Source organism: Eulemur rufifrons, chromosome 11 (genome assembly GCF_041146395.1).
Source record: "Eulemur rufifrons isolate Redbay chromosome 11, OSU_ERuf_1, whole genome shotgun sequence".
In the NCBI taxonomy this organism is placed as follows: Eukaryota; Metazoa; Chordata; class Mammalia; order Primates; family Lemuridae; genus Eulemur; species Eulemur rufifrons.
Genome location: NC_090993.1, coordinates 848,712 through 867,887, shown reverse-complemented (window position 1 = coordinate 867,887; position 19,176 = coordinate 848,712). Strand labels below are relative to the sequence as shown.

The window sequence follows — 19,176 nt, the reverse complement described above, 5'->3', positions numbered from 1 at the left end:
CATTCTGTAGGTTGTCTATTTGCTTTGTTGATTATTTCTTTGGCTGTGCAGAAGCTTTTTAATTTGATCAGGTCCCATTTATTTACTTCTATTGTTGCTGTGATTGCCACTGGGGTCTTGGTCATAAATTCTTTGCCTAAGCTGATATCTAGAAGACGTTTTCCTACATTTTCTTCTAGAATTCTTATGGTGTCATGCCTTCCATTTAAGATTTTTTTATCCATCTTCAGTTAACTTTTATGCGTGGTGAGAGATGTGGATCTTATTTAATTCTTCTGCATGTGGCTGTCCAATTTCCCCAGCAACATTTATTGAATAGGGCTTCTTTTCCCCAGCATATATTGTCTGCTTTGTCAAAGATCACTTGGCTGTATGTGGATGGTTTTATATCTGGGTTCTCTGTTCTGTTCCATTGATCTATGTCTCTCTTTTTTTGCCAATATCATGCTGTTTTGGTTTCTGTAGCCTTGTAGTATAGTTTGAAATCTGGTAATGTGATGCCTCCATATTTGTTCTTTTTTTTTTTTTTTTTTTTTTTGAGACAGAGTCTCACTTTGTTGCCCAGGCTAGAGTGAGTGCCGTGGCGTCAGCTTAGCTCACAGCAACCTCAAACTCCTGGGCTTAAGCGATCCTACTGCCTCAGCCTCCCGAGTAGCTGGGACTACAGGCATGCGCCACTATGCCCGGCTAATTTTTTCTATATAGATTTTTAGGTGTCCATATAATGTCTTTCTATTTTTAGTAGAGACGGGGGTCTCGCTCAGGCTGGTCTCGAACTCCTGACCTTGAGCAATCCACCCGCCTCGGCCTCCCAGAGTGCTAGGATTACAGGCGTGAGCCACCGCGCCCGGCCTCATATTTGTTCTTTTTGCTTAAGATTGCTTTGGCTATTTGGGCTCTTTTCTGGTTCCAAAGGAAGCATAAAGTTATTTTTTCTAGATCTGTGAAATATGATGTTGGTATTTTGATGGGGATTGTGTTCAATCTTTAATCACTTTGGGTAGTATGGACATTTTAACAATGTTGATTCTATTGATCCATGAGCAAGATATGTTTTTCCCTTTGTTTGTGTCATCCACGATCTCTTTCCTCAGTGTTTCGTAGAGATCTTTCACCTCCTTGGTTAAGCATATTGCTAGTTATTTTATTTTCTTTGTAGCTATTGTGAGTGGTATTGAGTCTTTGATTAGAGTCTCAGCTTGACTGTTATTGATATAGAGAAATGCTACTGATTTGTGTACATTGATTTTGTAACCTGAGACTTTGCTGAATATTTTTTTCTCCCTTCAACTTGAGTCTGTATGAGTTTTTGTTGGTTAGATGTGTTTCCTGGAGACAGCAGATACATCGGTTGTATTTTTTCATCTATTCAGCCAGCCTATGTCTCTTGACTAGGGCATTCAAACCGTTCCCATTGATTGATAGGATTGATGCGTGGGATGCTGTTCTGTTCATCGTATTGGATATACCTTACTGTTTCATTTACCCTCTTGTGCTGCTGTTTTATATGAGCTCTGAGCTTTAGCTTTCGGGTGGTTTTACATTGGTGGGTGTCTCTTGTGCTGATCCATGTATAATGCAGTTATGAGTATTTCCTGCAGGGCAGGTCTGGTCTTGACAAATTCCCTCAGCGTTTGCTTGTCTGGAAAAGCCTTTATTTCTCCTGCATATATGAAACTTAGTTTTGCAGAAAACCCCTTTTTTATCAGTATTATTTTTATTAAAATTGATTGTTAGAGTTTTGCTTCCACCTTCATGTGTTAAAGCTTTTGACAGTTATTTGAATTACAAAAATTTAATTTTAGTTAAAGGATAAACATGAGAAAGTTTAGATAAGGAAGAAAAATTAATTTAACTATATATTATTATTCTTAAGAGCATAACTAAAGAATTTCTGTAGAAGTTTTGATGGAATAGTTTCTACTCCTGGACTGTAAAATGAAGATATCAGAACAGCTGCAAGGTATTCGTTACACTGTTGGAATTTATTTTGATACGGTGGATTTTTATTATTTCTTTTCCCCAAAAGTTTCTTTTGATAGCAGGTGTGACTTTTAACCTTCAACCTCATATAATACTGAATAATTTTGTAGGAGTAAAATAATAAAAAATATGTGGGAAATGAATTTAAGAAAGATGAATAAATTTCTTATAATTTTGAGCTCAAATAATAGTTCTTACATTGAACAAAATGTAGACTAAAAATTGAAAATAAGCTAATGTTGGAGGAGAAGATAGTTGGCAAATTTATGAATTATGATTGTGCTTATGCTTTGATCTGTGGTAAGGCCTTGTCCTGTTGATAAATGAGTAAATTTGAGATTAGGTCCTAGACTCAAAATACATAATGTGTACTTACGTTCAGAAATACAAATATATCTTCACTGAGGTTGTAATTAGCACACAAATTCTTATTTACGTAATTTGTATAGTTGTAGTGAAAATGCAAAAAGGGTTTTAGGTTTTTCTGAATATGATCCATAAAATTTTGAAAGTGAGAAATGTTTAGGTGTTTTTTCTTATCTTAATGAAAGTAATCAAATACATTTGTTGAATTAGGCTTAAAGGAAGCCCCCAAAATGTACTTATAAAACCAGGCCCTCAACCTGCAGACTAATCTTTTGGACAGCCCGTTTGTGTTGTGATCCAAATTATCACTAACTTCACTTCAGGAGGCACAGTTACTGTTTTTATTTCATCATATAAGGCCTGCATACGTTAAACATAGTTTTAGGCATTTCTAATTGTACTTAAAGTATATCGTTTATTTCAACATATAAGGCCTGCATATGTTAAACATAGTTTTAGGCATTTCTAATTGTACTTAAAGTATATCGTTATATATAAATATTAAACAATGTTAAATATAGAAATATATTATGCATAGGAGATATAAACCTTTATTTATGTAAAATGTCACCAGAATTTTTTTTCTTGTAATATCATGTATGACAATAGATGCTTGTGATTTCGATTCACATATTTATAAGATTCTCAGAGGCTTCCTGAATCACTAAAGGAAGTTTAAAGTGTTTTCATTTATTTTCCTCATCGTTTTGTACCCAGATCACTGATGCAGCTCACAGCCGGCTCTTGCCTTTAGCTCTTCCCCCTTTCCGGTTCATCGGGCACTTCCCCCCAGGCCGGTCCTGCGGAACAGTGTGTCCATCGAACAGTGTGTCCATCGTGTCCGTTCTTGCTCGGGAACCGACAGCAGCTTCCTGTTTCTTTTACCCACTTTGATCTTGTGCTTGTCCCCAAACAGCCCCTAATCCAGTAAGCTGCCCCCCCGCCATCCCCACCTAGGTCCTCGCGGACTTGCTGGTGCTGCCGTGTGACGCTGCCCGGCACAGGTGCCCACACAGCTTTGTTTTTTCTCTCTCTCTTTCCTGTTGACCTGTCTGAAACCTGCCTGCCTTCAAGACACGGCCCAAACTCTACTTCTTACGTCAAGTTTCGGGGGGCTATTTTTCAGACTCCTTGGTCCAGCCTTATCTCCCTATTTCATTCACTGAAAGTTTGTGCTACACCTTTAAGTTCTAATTACATTCTTAACGTGATTCTCTGATTGTTTCCTGCCTGGCAGTCACATCTTCCTGACAAATCGTCCGAGACAGCGGTTCAAGCTCTGTGTCTGCTCCGTTCTAAGATGTACGGAGCCCGATCCTCATGGAGGGGACTGGGAATCTCTATGTTTAATAAGCTACCTCTGATCAGTGTAGTTGGTGTCACTTAATTGAACGCAATTAACTACAGATTTTATATTAAATATATTTCGTCATAAGTTCTTTGGAGATTTGTGATCTTTGTATAACGGTGCTCCTTTTCATCCAGAGTCCGCTTATCCAGGGTGCCCCATTCTCCCCTAAATTCTGTCTCTGTGAGAGAAATTGTCAAATAAAATATTTCAGTCGCATATACATAGAGGAACACATATACAATTACCCTTTTAAAAATTCCTTTCGCCTTTTAATTATACAACTAATTTATGAACATATTCTCACGAAGAACTAAAAAATACAAAGTAAAACTCATTCTTGATTCTTTTCCCAATCCTTTTCCGTCCCCTGGTAAATAGGTCTGTCCATTCCCTTACGAATTTTTAAAATGCATTTATGTATTTAGTTTTCTTTTTTCACATAAATACTTATTACTTTGTCTCAGACTTCTTTCCGTGTCCATCCGTGTGTCTGCGTGTTCATTCTGCACAGGGTCCCGTGGTGTGGGTGCACCACCATCCACTTAAGCATCCTCCTGCTGACAGATGGACGTTTAGGATGCTCTCGCTTTTTCTTTTTTATCATAAACCACACCTCAGTGAACATCTTTGCGTATATGCCCTCTTGTGCACTTGGACCATTGGCTCTTAAGTCAGATTTCCCCACCGTGCCCTCCTTTCTGTGTTTGGTCCACGAGCAATACCTCGTAGCCTGCATCCGTGCCTAGCTTGTCCTGTTCAGGGTGTGGCCGACAGAGCCCAGGACCCACTAAAGAAATCTGGACTTTAGGCCGGGCGCGGTGGCTCACGCCTGTAATCCTAGCACTCTGGGAGGCCGAGGTGGGCGGATCGTTTGAGCTCAGGAGTTCGAGACCAGCCTGAGCAAGAGCGAGACCCCATCTCTACTAAAAAATAGAAAGAAATTATATGGACAGCTAAAAATATATATAGAAAAATTAGCCGGGCATGGTGGCACATGCCTGTAGTCCCAGCTACTCGGGAGGCTGAGGCAGGAGGATCGCTTGAGCTCAGGAGTCTGAGGTTGCTGTGAGCCAAGCTGACGCCACGGCACTCACTCTAGCCTGGGCAACAAAGTGAGACTCTGTCTCAAAAAAAAAAAAAAAAAAAAAAAAAAAAAAAAAAAAAGAAATCTGGACTTTAGACTTGCCTCTGCTGTCGACTTGCTTGGTGATCTTGAACCTTTTTCTCCTGTGTGTCATGAGGGTGTTAAATGGGATGACTTTTAGGATTTTTCACAGTTCTAACAATATCGTACTCGAATTAGGCTTGTGGGTGTCCGATGCCATCAGCTTTTATTTTATCCTCAGCTAGTAGCAAGTATCATTTGCGTCTTGTAAAGCAAATCATAAAGGTGTACAGTGCTTATGCGTAAAGGGACATGATGCTTTACTCGGCAGGAGTCTTCTGTGTCACTTCTTAACTCAGGCCTGAAAGCCATTTCCACATGCAAAAGTAGTGGTAGTTCCTGTTCTCTTTTGGATGATGCTCGGGAGTTTATAGAAAACCGTTACCCATGCCAGCTTTCTGTATTTTAAAGTATTATCCCTTTCACACAAATTCTGAGTCATTAAAAGGACTTGCTCGAAATCATTATCTAATGAGTTTCAGGGCCTGGACTTCAACCTCACGTTTTGATTTCTAAGTTCACTCTTCTCTTAAAGAGAAAAAATATTTTCTTCGTACTCAAAATATTTACTCAACCTATGCTAAATTTCTTTTTTTTAACATTTATAAAGTGCTCTTTCAACGTTAGTCCCCCACTCCCCGCCCTCTTCCTCCTGCCTCCCAGTTTATTTCGTAGAGTAGCTGGCACTCGATTTGGTTATCGCAGTTCTCGGTATCAAGATGACCGACACTTTTGAGTCGACATCTCTCAAACATGCAGGAAATGCATTACGCAAGCGGTTGTGGTTATCGTTATCCTTCAAATCGCTTGACACAGACCATAAACGTTTAGCTCTGGTGCATGAAAAATGGGTTAGAGGCCAAGCTCCGCTTGTCTACAGGGTATCTGTTTCATCTTCATGCTAGAGCCCAAGCGTGCCAGTGATGATTCATGGAAATACTTAATGATGAAGAATGGCTGTGTTTTTGTTGGAAATCTTTTAAAGAATGCTCATCAAAGTGAGGATTCTTTATTTTCAGATACTTTCTTCCCAACATACCAGCACCGAACTGAAGTTATTACTTGCAGAATATCCTCTTACAAAAAGACAGTGTGACACAATCCAGTGTGATAGTCGAGGCTAAAATGTGCTACTTTAAGCACTTTCTTGCTTAAATTTCCTTACTATCGCAAAGCTGAATGTATATGACCTTCATAGCATATTAATTCAGGAATATACAAAACTATTTTTTTCATATTTTTAAACTATGGTTTTCCTGAGTGCTAGGAAGAGCTAGTTGGAATTTATGAAGCTGATATTGTCCCTTTTTAAGTTCTGATATTAATTCTGTAGCTATGTCCAGAATAGAATTCTCTAGACTGATAGGAAGTTCTCATGTTTTAGTATTCTCATTTCCTTCACCCTACAATCTCCCCTTTCTTTTCCTAAAAGTCATTAAAAGAGAGAGAAAAGGTGAAGGAAACAGACCATTTATAGTTTTTTTCACATTTTTTTCTGCTTCTTGTTAACCTTTCCCCTCCCATACTTTTTTTTCTCTTACCTTTTAAAAGAATTTCCCTTGCCTCTGTATCTACCCCAACTCCCATAGTCCTGATTACTCCCCTCTGCACCTCCCACCCCCCCTGCTCCTGAGAACTTCGCAGCATCATCAATCGTCCTCTCGTACCACAGTTCTCTGGTCACCCGAGCACCGGGGCCAGGGCTCTCCAATGCTATCACAGTTCTCAAGTGGGAAGTGCTGGGGAAATTTGTTGCTAATTATGAGTAGCTGATGTGAGCTTCGCCCTAAAATAACGTCACTGTCACCCACTTGCATACCAAAATGCTTTCTTGAGTGGGAGAGAGTGGCTGCAGCCGGCTTGAGTGTCTGGGAATTGTACACAACCCAAATTCGTCTGAGCCACAGCCTGTGGGAGTGGGTTGTGGGACGTGCAAATGTCATCTTCCCTTGGGCTTTTTCTCAGCATAAAAAAAGGGCTAAAACCTCATCCAAGAACAGGCAAATGTTCCCACGTAAGATTATTATTGCTTGTTTGGGGTTGTTTGTTTGTTTGTTTGTTTGGCTGGCATGTGTTTTGGCCATATGGTGTTAAAAGGTGCATGAACCCTGGCAAAAGACAGTTTCTCTCTCTAGAGGTTAGGGTTGTTTGTTTTTACTAGTTGTTTATCAGCACGAGACTCTGAAGTTAGGCTGAAAAGTCATCCTGTAGGTTTTATTAGATAGATACTAAAAGTAGCAAATCTGAAAGATTTTACAAATGCAAGAAAACTACTTTTGCTGTATGAATGTATGTGGTCGCTTCCCTTGCTTTTCTCTCTCCGCAGATGTTTTCTGGTCAGAGATTGCAAAAGCAGAATTAAAGAAGGCAACACTGTCCATCAGACAGGTTTCATGTTCTGCCTGTAGTGTGGGTTGGGTGTTTCCAACATGTGTTTGTCATGTCCGTTAGTAGAGAAACTTCAGAGGTTTTCCTGGGAGATGTCTTTGTGGTAATCTCCATTTTTCTTTTTCAACATATGTTGACAGTCTCTGCTTATCGTCTCAAATTTAACATAGAATGAAATCTTCACTCAGGCAGAAAGGCCATGTTGAATCTGTAGTTGTTTCTGTCTCTAGGGAGTAAACTAGTCATAGATCCATGAATTCCTCAGTTAAAAGAAAAAGTTAATATGGGTGAGCAGGAAGAAAGAGAGTGTTTACCTTTGTTAAACCCAAAATGGACATAACCAAATACGGTTTCTTTGCAAACACTTAGGGTGCTGTGTTCCAGCATTGTGGCTGTGAGGATCATGTGACATCGAAAGGCAGCAAAATCTCTCAACTCCTTATGCAAATGCAACACGTACTCTTGAGGATGTGTCACCAGAAAACCGAGAGTGAAAAATTAAGGTTTTGTGGACAGACGCTTCGCTTCCTTGTCCAGGGCTCGATTCTCCCTCTCTGGAAAATGAAGTTTTCTTTCATAGCTCGTCAATGGCTTCGTCAGTGGTTGTTCAGACAGCATGCTCTTTTAAAATCAGTGTTTGGTTGTCGTGATGGTCGCACAGCTTGTGAAAGTATTAAAAACCATTGACTTGCATAGCTTAAATGGATGAATTGTATGGGAACTACATCTTAATAAAACTGTTACATGAAAAATCAGTATGTAATTACATTGGAAAATGTAGGGGGTTTTGGTAGGTTCTACCCAAAAAACTACATGTGCTGCATGGCTTCTTCAGGAGTGAACATTGTGACCCGAAGCCCACTTTGTGTGACGCTGGCCGCTGGGTCCTTCGCCGGCCGGAGCTGCCCGTGTGCTCCACGCCTCTGCGCAGGCTCGGGCGGCCCTGAGGGTCCGGGTCGGGGGGCCGCTGCCTCTCACGTCCATGCCCTTCTGCTCCCAGCACTGGACGAGCGCGCTCCCGAAACCTGTGTGTGCCTGTGCAGCTTGTTTCGTGATTATCTGATTAGATTTCTAACAATCCATTTATGTTAATATATAGGTGCTAAAAGAAAAGGCTGTCTTTCTGAAAAGAAAATGGTAGCCTTTAACCAGATAAAGGTTAATTGCTGTAAAAAATTACTATTGGATTAGGCATGGAAGAAACAGTTGTGTAAGATTTGGGGAAAATCATCAAAATTTAGGTATATATTGTAGTCAGTATACCCAGAATACTCGCAAGTATCCTACATCCTCCAAAACTGGAAATGATAGATAATGCAGCGTGGGTATGGTTTATATAAGAAAAGACTGGCATTTGTGTTTAAGTTACTGTAGGATACTTAAGGAATGTATATAGCACTTTAAAATGTTTTTCACTTTAATTAACCTTTCCGACTAACCGTCAAACTAATGGTTCCTGCAGCATCGAATCAGAGGGTCTCTGCTATAGGCTTCAAAGGCACGAAGAAAAACTTAACCAAGTTTAGTAAAACGGTAAAGGAGCTTAGGATTGACAGATAGGAATGGGCTAAAGTAACAACGCATGTGTGTGTGTTTGAGAGAGAGAGAGAGAAACCAAAAATAAAACTAAATTTGCCTACGTTAATATTTATGTCCCTAGCTCCTTGATTTTTTTTATCATCGTGTACTGATTTCGCAGCTGTGGAGCATAAGAAAAGGAATGAAAAATGCCCATTCATCAATACAGGCACTAATCTGGCATCCACAAAGGACCACACGTTATGCTAGTTTGTGGAGATATGATCGCAAATAAGACATGGTTCCTCATTATACATTTAATATTTATTACAAAATGAATTATCTTTACTGTACATATATAAAAAGAATGCAGCTGGGCATGGTAACACATGCCTTTAATTCCAGCTGCTTGGGAGGCTGAGCTGGGAGGATCAGTTGAGCCCAGGTATTGGAGGCTGCAGTGAGCTATGATCGTGCCACTGCACCTGGTGACAAAGCGAGACCCTGTCTCTTAAAAAAAAAATGCATTTTTTGGTCTTGTTTAGTAGTGCTGCAAATATTCAGTGTTATGTTTGTTCATAAAGCAACAAGTTCTCTCACACTGTTCTTACTGGAAACTCAAACTTTAAGTTTCACATCTCCCAAAAGATACTTCTTTTCCTAAGAGATTAATTCTTTATAATTGTCCCTGTGGGTTCTCTCCCATTGGTTTTACAGACAAATACTCACAGGACAGAAAGAGCAGCAAATTAGGCATCAAGAGACGTGAGTACTCACTGCAGCTCTGCTCCCAAGACCCTGAGTGACCGAACTGAGGCCCATCTCTAAGGATGGCGCTGGAATGGAATTGGAATAAATATCCTCCAAAATTCTTTCCAGTGTTCGCGACCTCTGAGATTGTTCCATTTCCTTGATTTTAATATTTTTAATGAGCTTAGAGTCCATAATGAGGACATGTAAATAAAGCATGAAATTTAGAGCGCATGTGTCCTTCATATCAACAGGTCAACATAGAGCTCATTCTAGAATGTGAGCTCCATGAAGTTTGGAATCCTGTCTCATTCATTCCTATTTGAGGAGTTAGATAAATATTTTTTCAAGAATGAATACATGTATCTTAGTAAGAAATGTAAATGGAGAGGGAAAATAAGAAAAAGATCTTCAAGAAATTCCAAGGTAGGGTTCCAACCGTTAGAAGAGTGGTAGCTTGAAGTAGAAAGATTGGAGGACAGATTTTAGGTTTCATTTCCTTTCCTGTGAGTAGGGTGCAGCCTGGTGGAGGGTTTCACGTTAGGAGAGGGTGCAGAGCCAGGGAATCCACTCACTCAGTCAGAAAATATTTGTATACCCTGTATATATCAGCGTACTGGTTCACATACGTTTTGGTCTCACGACCCCTTTACACTTTCCCAAATTATTGAGAACCGACCTCCAAAGAACTCTTGTTCATGTGAATTTTAGCTGATATGTACCGTACTGGAATTGAAACCGAGAAATTTTAAATTATTTAACTCCTTAAAAAACAGTAATCCCACTACACGTTAACATAAATAACATTTTTTCATGAAAAATAATTATCTTTTCCAAAACAAAAAAGTTCAGTTTCACATTTTTGTGCATCTCTTTGACTTATTAGAAGATAGCAGGATGCTCATGTTTGTTCCTGCGTGCTATTGCAATGCGCTGTCTGGTTGAAATATATGCAGTTTATGAAGAAAATCTGGCCTTACACAGATCCGTAGTTGGAGCAGGGAGGCTCTCGCAGAACCCTCAGGGGTCTTCAGACCACACTCTGATAACCACTAGACTTGGGAATTGTGAAACGTGTGAGTCGTGTTTTTTGTTTGTTCACTAAATATTTACTACGTGCTTACCATGTGCCAGTAAACAGGAAAAAAATAAGCTGGTAGGAATAAGGAGTGTGGAGGTTGAGGCTGAGTTTGGAGTCTAAGCAAGCTCGTCCTGTATCGGAGGTCAGGGTAGGACGGATGAGAGGGAACCGTCACAGAGTATGGGGAATAGCCGGTTGGAAACACGAGCTTATACGTGTTAAGATGGATTACGAAGTCAGATTTCAGAAAATGAGAAATGGGGAGCAGCTGGTATCCTGAAGAGGGAATAGAATATCTCTAATCCAAGAAGGCATTGATGTCCTATTTTTTTTTTAAAAAAGTGTTGGGTGATCCCTGTGAAGTAGGGAAGCAGCTTGGATTGGAGACTTAGGAATGCGGATTCCTGGTGTGAGAGAGGGGAGTGGATCTGGCAGCTGGAGGTCTCGGAGGAGGATGTCGTATGTCGTACGGCATGACTGCGATCCCATCAGGAGAGGGTGGTGCGGGGTCTGGGAAGGTTCCACCTCCTGACGAGCCGCTTGAGCTCGCTCTGGCTCGTGGCCAACTTGCATTGTTAAATCCGTGTGTTTAAAATCTCTCAAATAGGTTGTCTTTTTTTTTAACCCTTCCAGGATTCTTCACGGGAGAGGTAATGAGTAAAATGTCCGATACGTGTGTCGGGCTTGGGTTTCTGTTGTGATGCTGGTTGTGATCGTCTTCCCTTTGCTTTTCTTTTCCAGACCATCCAGACCTTTCAAGTTGCCAAAAAGGTAAAGTGATCTGAGTCATCTTATTAAATAATAAATTTACCTGCATGCTTCCCCCTTCTAGCATTTTCTCCACATTTTGCCGATCTTTCCCCTTTCCTCGTTCATATTTTTATGAAGGAAAAAATAAATCTCCTAGGATTTGACTGCTTGTGGAATCCACATCTCCAAAAGTGGTTTTAAACTCAAGATAGTGTTTTGGCCCTTAAATTCTATTTGTGTCTAATCATTTATATTTTTCTAATTATTTTGCATTCCTTCCTGTTCTGCCAACTACCATGACTTGAATTCATGGCAGTTTATTTTAGATGGGTTATCTGTTTTTCTTTCTAAAAATGTTATCAGTGGAGGTATTCTTTTATGTGGAAATTTTTAAGGCTTATCTTTTCAGTAGAGAAAATTTTAAATGGCTAAGAGTCCTGAGAAAAAGCGATGTGTCATCAATTGTCCTTATACATTATGGTTTCAGATATAGTGTCATCACACTTCAGAAATTCTACGTGGTCTTTGAAATGCAGTTGCCAAAGAAGCTCAGATGCTGATAACTTTAAAGTCTGCCTCTAGAGAGTTATCATCTCTTTCGAGTAAAATGACTGCATGAATTTTAGTGAATAAACTCTTTTTCCATTAAAAAAAATTATTTATTTTTTAAATTATGGTCAAATATACATAATATAAAAAATGCCATTTTAACCATTTTTAAGAGCCCAGTTCTGTGGCATTCACATTGTTGGTGATCACCACCATCCTTTTCAGAACTTTTTCATCTTATAAAACTGAAACTCTACACCCATTAATCAATAACTCTCCAATTCCCCCCTGCCCCAGGCCCTGGCAACACCATTCTGCTCTCTGTCTCTGTGAATTTGCCCGCTCGGAATGACCTCATGTTAGTATCATAGGATCATACAGTGTTCGCCCCTTTGTGACTGGCTTATTTCATGTAGCTTCATGTCTTCAAGTTTCCGTGTTGTACCACGTATGAGCATTTTCTTCCTTTACAAGGCTGCATAATGTTCCACTGAATGTGTGTTAATGTTCCAGTGCATGTATGTATCACATTTTGTTTATCCAGTTCCCTTTCTTCCATTTTCGCAAAAAAAAAAAAAAAAAAAAAAAATTGGAAAAAGATGAAGAGGTATGCAAGTAAATATGGCATATTAAGAAAATGAATTTCTACTTTTCTAGACATAATATGACTTTCTCAAGTGACAAAAAAATTTATATTTTGAATAGATTCATATATGTATATTTCTTTGTTATGAGATTGGTATTATAAAAAAAGTTCTAATTTCTTCTTTTCAGCATACATACATATAAATATAACGTATTCCAAAAATTCTTTCCTGTTTCCCCTTTCCCACCATGGCTGGAAATAATCTCTTCCTTCACTGAAGTCACAAAACATTTCATCTATACGCCTCTAAAACAACATATTTCTTTTTACATAGTTCTGTAGATATTTGTCTACCTCTCTGATTTTCTGTATTCGAGTGTAAGTCCCTCGAAGGCAAGACCCGCGTGTGCCACTTCTGGATTCCGAGAATTCCTCACATCCTCCCTATTTCATGCTTATTGCTGACCGGATTCATTACTTCACGAGACGGAAAGGGTTCTGTATCCTTTTTTTTTTTTTTTTCAAACTTTGAAATTTTTCAAACTTCATTCTTCCCACTAAGTTGACAGTTGACACCACTGGAAAAGTTGTTACTAGTAACGTTTTGGAATGTCTGCCTGTAAGGGACAGGAGACAGAGTTACGAAGGGAATAAACCGCGGGCGAAGGGATTTTTTAGGAAGAAAGGGACAGCTGACTGTTCAATCTTGCTCAGCTCAAGGAAGATGAAAACCAGGAATAATTAGTTGATTTTGGCGGTGCAGAAGAGTCACGAGAGCAAAAGCCAGAAGCCAGGCTGTAGGGGCGAGTGGATCAGGCTGCTGGTCAGGAAAAGGAAGCCTGTGCCTGGGACAGTCACACTTGCTGAGGCACGGCCCTCTGCTCAGGGGGAGGGGACGAAAGGAGAGAATGTTTCGAGAATGGCAGCAAAAAGCAAGAGAAAAAAATCTTTGTAGGCTAAGAGAGGAAAATGTACTGGGGGGGTGTTATTGTAATATAAATGACACATGTAAACAAGCCCCCGTTTAATGTCACTTGAGAACAGGCTGGCCCCGTACGACACTTTGTTTAACAGTTACCTCTGATCTGTTTCCAGAATAAACTCAATAATAAGGTGGCTGAGAATCTATGAGTATATTTGAGGGACTTCCCATTGGTACAGGTGGAAACTGCAGCGTGACAGTGGCAGGCTGGACCAGGTGTGAACTGCAGCGTGGCAGGGACAGGCTGGACCAGGTGTGAACTGCAGCGTGGCAGGGACAGGCTGGACCAGGTGTGAACTGCAGCGTGACAGTGACAGGCTGGACCAGGTGTGAACTGCAGCGTGGCAGTGACAGGCTGGACCAGGTGTGAACTGCAGCGTGACAGTGACAGGCTGGACCAGGTGTGAACTGCAGCGTGGCAGTGACAGGCTGGACCAGGTGTGAACTGCAGCGTGGCAGTGACAGGCTGGACCAGGTGTGAACTGCAGCGTGGCAGTGACAGGCTGGACCAGGTGTGAACTGCAGCGTGGCAGGGACAGGCTGGACCAGCTGTGAACTGCAGCGTGGCAGGGACAGGCTGGACCAGGTGTGAACTGCAGCGTGGCAGTGACAGGCTGGACCAGGTGTGAACTGCAGCGTGGCAGGGACAGGCTGGACCAGGTGTGAACTGCAGCGTGACAGTGACAGGCTGGACCAGGTGTGAACTGCAGCGTGGCAGTGACAGGCTGGACCAGGTGTGAACTGCAGCGTGGCAGTGACAGGCTGGACCAGGTGTGAACTGCAGCGTGGCAGTGACAGGCTGGACCAGGTGTGAACTGCAGCGTGGCAGGGACAGGCTGGACCAGGTGTGAACTGCAGCGTGGCAGGGACAGGCTGGACCAGCTGTGAACTGCAGCGTGGCAGGGACAGGCTGGACCAGGTGTGAACTGCAGCGTGGCAGGGACAGGCTGGACCAGGTGTGAACTGCAGCGTGGCAGGGACAGGCTGGACCAGGTGTGAACTGCAGCGTGGCAGGGACAGGCTGGACCAGGTGTGAACTGCAGCGTGGCAGGGACAGGCTGGACCAGGTGTGAACTGCAGCGTGGCAGGGACAGGCTGGACCAGGTGTGAACTGCAGCGTGGCAGTGGCAGGCTGGACCAGGTGTGAACTGCAGCGTGGCAGGGACAGGCTGGACCAGGTGTGAACTGCAGCGTGGCAGGGACAGGCTGGACCAGCTGTGAACTGCAGCGTGACAGTAACAGTGATAGGCTGGACCAGGTGTGAACTGCAGCGTGGCAGGGACAGGCTGGACCAGGTGTGAACTGCAGCGTGGCAGGGACAGGCTGGACCAGGTGTGAACTGCAGCGTGGCAGGGACAGGCTGGACCAGGTGTGAACTGCAGCATGGCAGGGACAGGCTGGACCAGGTGTGAACTGCAGTGTGACAGTAACAGTGACAGGCTGGACCAGGTGTGAACTGCAGCGTGGCAGGGACAGGCTGGACCAGGTGTGAACTGCAGCGTGGCAGGGACAGGCTGGACCAGGTGCCAGGCACACGCCCACTAACTCAGACCCACAGTTCACCCAAGGATACATCCCAGTCACCCTGCTGCCTCTGCATCCTCATCCTGTGAAAGGAAGACGAGTCCTTCGGATCCATGTACTGTCTGAGACTTAACCTGTCAAGAAGCTGAGGGGAACTTCTGTGCCGCAGGGCCCGGCTGGGACTGTGGGCCTGACCTCAGCCGCTGGTGTAGCAGTGGGGCTTCAGGGAAAACCGTCACCTGGTCCTGGACTGGAAGACGACTTCCTGCCACAGCCCCGGTGTTCAGAGGCAGACCGCATTCCCAGTTACATTGTGGTGTTGTCTGGAGCTTTTCAGAATTAGAGCAAGCGCATGAAAGACAAGGATTATTTGATGATGCAGAAGAATGCATCATAGTGAAAGGAATGGTCCTTTTGAACATTTTTCTAATGCACATGGTTTACTTTTCAAAGAAAATAATGTACAAGTACTATATTCTTTAAACTTAGAATATGCATACCCTGAACCTGGACTCACCAGGAGTGAAATTAGCCGGAAAAGTATAGTGAGGAGATTTATAGGCCACTTTTAATTTCCTTCTCCAATTTTCCTACTTTATTAGATTTTTTTCTTGATATTACAGCCACTGTCTGGATTCCATATTGTACATGAAACTTTGTGTTCCGTGCGGTGCCCGTAGCTACGTGACGTCTTAGCACCGACAGCAGGAGGGGCAGAAGCAGCCTCAGCAATGTCGTGGTTGGGAGAAACGCTTGTCTGAGTAAAATTTACTCAGAAGAGTCGGGCTTTCCCCCGTGGTGCCTGATATGCTCAGGGCGGTGATTCCATTTCTTACATGTAAACAGTTGTCTCTAGGAAAGGTTAGCATGCAAAACAGCTGCTGTGTGAGGAAGTGCAATTGTAATACGGTGAGGTTCAACATGCTTGGAAGAAACGTCCCGAGACCACGAATGCCGTACTGTTTCCATATGTCGTCAGTGCACACGCGTGGCACATAGCAGTGCTGCAGAATCAAAGCCAAATGTTTTCAAAGGGAAGAAAAGCAATTACTGAATGAGGTTTTTAAGGTTGCTGTACACGTGTGTGCAGATTTTTCAAGAACACAAAACAAAAAGTCATTATATGGGTAAATTAAACCACAGAATGAAAACTGAGCAATTTGGGGCCCACTGCCCTCTATTGATAACATGTTTGTGAGTAAAAATACATAACTTCTGATCCATTTGAAAGAAAAGGGATCCCTTTAAAATAACATGCAATGAATAATTGTACGAGCCTGGGGCCATTTTCATTTCATGGGGCTGATATTTTAAAGGTCTAAAATGTAAAGGATTCTTTTTAAGTCTGAAGCAATGAACTCAATGTCTCAGTCATGCTATTGATACAAAGGACTTTATTGCTTCAAAGCCAGTTACTTTCGTCTTAGTTTGCATTTGGTGGAGGAGGAAATAAAATAAGGAGAATGTTTTTTTGCACTGGGTGTGTTCTAGAAGTGTCAAAGCTTCTGGCCATTTGGTGTTTACATTTGAACAGCCGCAGCCAGCATATTGTCATTTATATGTTTTTATTACATTCAGAATTATTCTAAAAGGTTATTCTGTTTTATATAGCATAATTTTGCCTTAATGCGTTTTTAAATCCAGAATGTGCGGTCTAGTAAATAATGTTCAAACTGGGAATCCTGTGGATCTGTGTGATTTTGCACTGGGCAGTTAACTCTTAGTGGGGCTATGCATTTTTAATTGTGAGTTTGGGAAAGCGAATATTTGTGGCAAGTTTTCTTATTCCTGATGTCTTTTGTGCTTGAAGAGAGAGATGATAGCATAGGGGGTTGAGAGGCCAGACTCTAGACCCAGACTACCAAGGTTCCTAGTTTTGTGACTTCGAATGAGCTCCTTAACCTGTCTGTGCCTCAGTTTCACCTCACAAGGTGATTATGGAAGTTAAATGACAGTCTATGTAAAGCGCAAGACCACCTGCTACTCTAAGTGCAAGCGTTTAGTTATTTATTTAAGGTTACTTTAAAAGAAGAGTAGTGAAAAATACCTGTGTAAATGCTCCCTTAAAGCATAATTATGTTATATTTTAATTTCTTTGTTAAAATTGTAATTTGAAGTAAATGTTTCCACAAAACCAGATGTATAAAATTAAGAGATGAGACTATAAAAATTAGCAATCTATTCTTAAAGACATATAGTAGCTTTTTTCAGAATGACACTTAGAGCCACCAGTTTTATTTGTAACTGTGAGCATGATTTTGAAGAAATAACTCACGAATATATGAGCAAGAAGCCTATTTCAAATGATCCAGAAGTAGCCAGTGCCCGAAGTCAAATGAGCTAGCATTGTTGAGGATTACAGAGTTACTACAAGTCAAATGTTTTGTTTTGTTTTTCTTCTTCTTCTAATAAAGATTCAAGAAGCTGGAAGTTTGCATGATGCATTTTGGGTTTTAGAAAAAGTTCAGTTCAGTCGACTTCTGTTGGGCACTCAGTTCATACCAAGACCTGGAAGTATCAAGATAATAACTCTTGGTCCAGGACCTTAGGGAAGGGATACAGAAACAGACCTTTCAGTAAACGGTAGCGGATGAGGGTGTGGGAAGGGCATCTGGAAGAAAGGGCCTGTTGGTAGGACTTGGAAACAGAGAGGAGTTTCCCACGTGTGGGAAGACACTAAAGCCAAGCTGTAGTGGCTGGGGAGCACGAGCACCTGGGCGTTTGTTCATTTAGTCAAACACGTGCTGTTCCCGTCACTGGTGCCACACTGAATAAAGCAGACAAAATCTCTGCCCTCGTGGAACTCGCAGTCTCGTGGATATGTTCATTATACTTTTAGCTGGAAGGAAACTTACAGGTTATGGCAAGTATTTGTTTTGGTTACTTTTAAGGTTTGTACCGCATGAACCTTTTATGGACTGAGTTCTTATTTAAGAACTGTTGGAGTAAAGGTATGGAGAAAGGGAACAACTAGAGAAACAGAAATCCTGGAGGAGACTGCAGGGAGGATGAGTCCTCTGTTAAAATGTATTTCTTTCCACTAATGAAGTGTGGATGCCTGGGAGAGAGCTGCTCTTCTCGAGGCACAGATGAAGATATAAAATGTCCTTGGTCGTGTGTGGGCATTATTCTGACTCTCAATAGATTGTAGCATATGAGCACTGCTACTGTATCACAAAAATGAGAGGACCATGGTCTTGTAATTTGCTACAAATACTTATAATCCCATTACATCTTTTATTGATAAATACCTGTACTTGGTCAAAAATATGAGAACTTAACAAATTTCTCGCTTAAGTGCCAAAAATGTTGCTTCTAGGGGCCTTGTTTGTGACTTGTCTGTGCTTTTGTAGCTACGCAGCCCTGATAGCTGACTGGCCCGTGGTGGTCTTGGGCATGTGCACGGTGCTCATCGTGGTCTGTGCCTTGGTCGGAGTGCTAGTGCCGGAGCTTCCTGACTTCTCCGACCCGCTGCTGGTAAGGAGGACTGAGCCAGTAGAATCTGCTTGCTTGGCCTAAAATCATCTCCAAAAATTAAGTATTTTCATACATGTCACATTGTTATTTAGCATCCCATTTCTTTTAAAACCTTCTCGGCCGTCAGTAAGTATCCAACAACTCTCTTTCTGAAACGTAGAGACAGGTTTTATCCGTGTTATCAGGTTCTCAAAAGGTCAAGGAACTTGGTCACCCTCAAAAATCTGGAAATTTTGCTTCTTGGTCCCCCTGTTTAAGCTAAAAAGCAATAAATTGGAGAATCTGCCTTCTATAAAAATATTTTCATAAAGTTTTTAAGACTGAGTTGCTTTTCTCTCCTGCAAAGAAGTTAAAACAATTTCAGTGTTATTAACAGGAAGTGGGTCTGTTTTTAAGTAAACGTTCCTCTGGAGTAGAATAATGCGGAAAATATTTAATACGATCAAGGATAACGATATACTCTTTGTAAAACACTAACAGTGCATAACATAATTTGACCATAATTTTTAATAAGATAAAAATAAGTGTTCACTAAATGCTCAGGCATGAATTGGAAAGATAAGCTTCTGATGAGTTGTTTTTTCTCTTTTCTGAGACACGTAACATACCGAAGAACCGACCTGTTTTGTCACAGTCAATCGGTGATCATTATCACGTCGAGTCATCTTATTTTAAAGCCGTTCCCCTCTGGAGTAGCTGTGAGGAG

General features: G+C 41.6%; 1 protein-coding gene across 2 annotated transcripts in view; it reads left to right on the top strand.

Moving 5' to 3' along the window:
• Positions 1-19,176, top strand: part of DISP1 (dispatched RND transporter family member 1) — a 125,552-nt gene that overhangs the window by 92,533 nt on the left and 13,843 nt on the right. For both annotated transcript variants that reach the window (XM_069484590.1, XM_069484591.1), the window contains 2 exons: positions 11,344-11,373; positions 18,347-18,470. In XM_069484590.1, the coding sequence (XP_069340691.1) occupies positions 11,344-11,373; positions 18,347-18,470 (154 nt within the window). The remainder of the gene's footprint in view (positions 1-11,343; positions 11,374-18,346; positions 18,471-19,176) is intronic.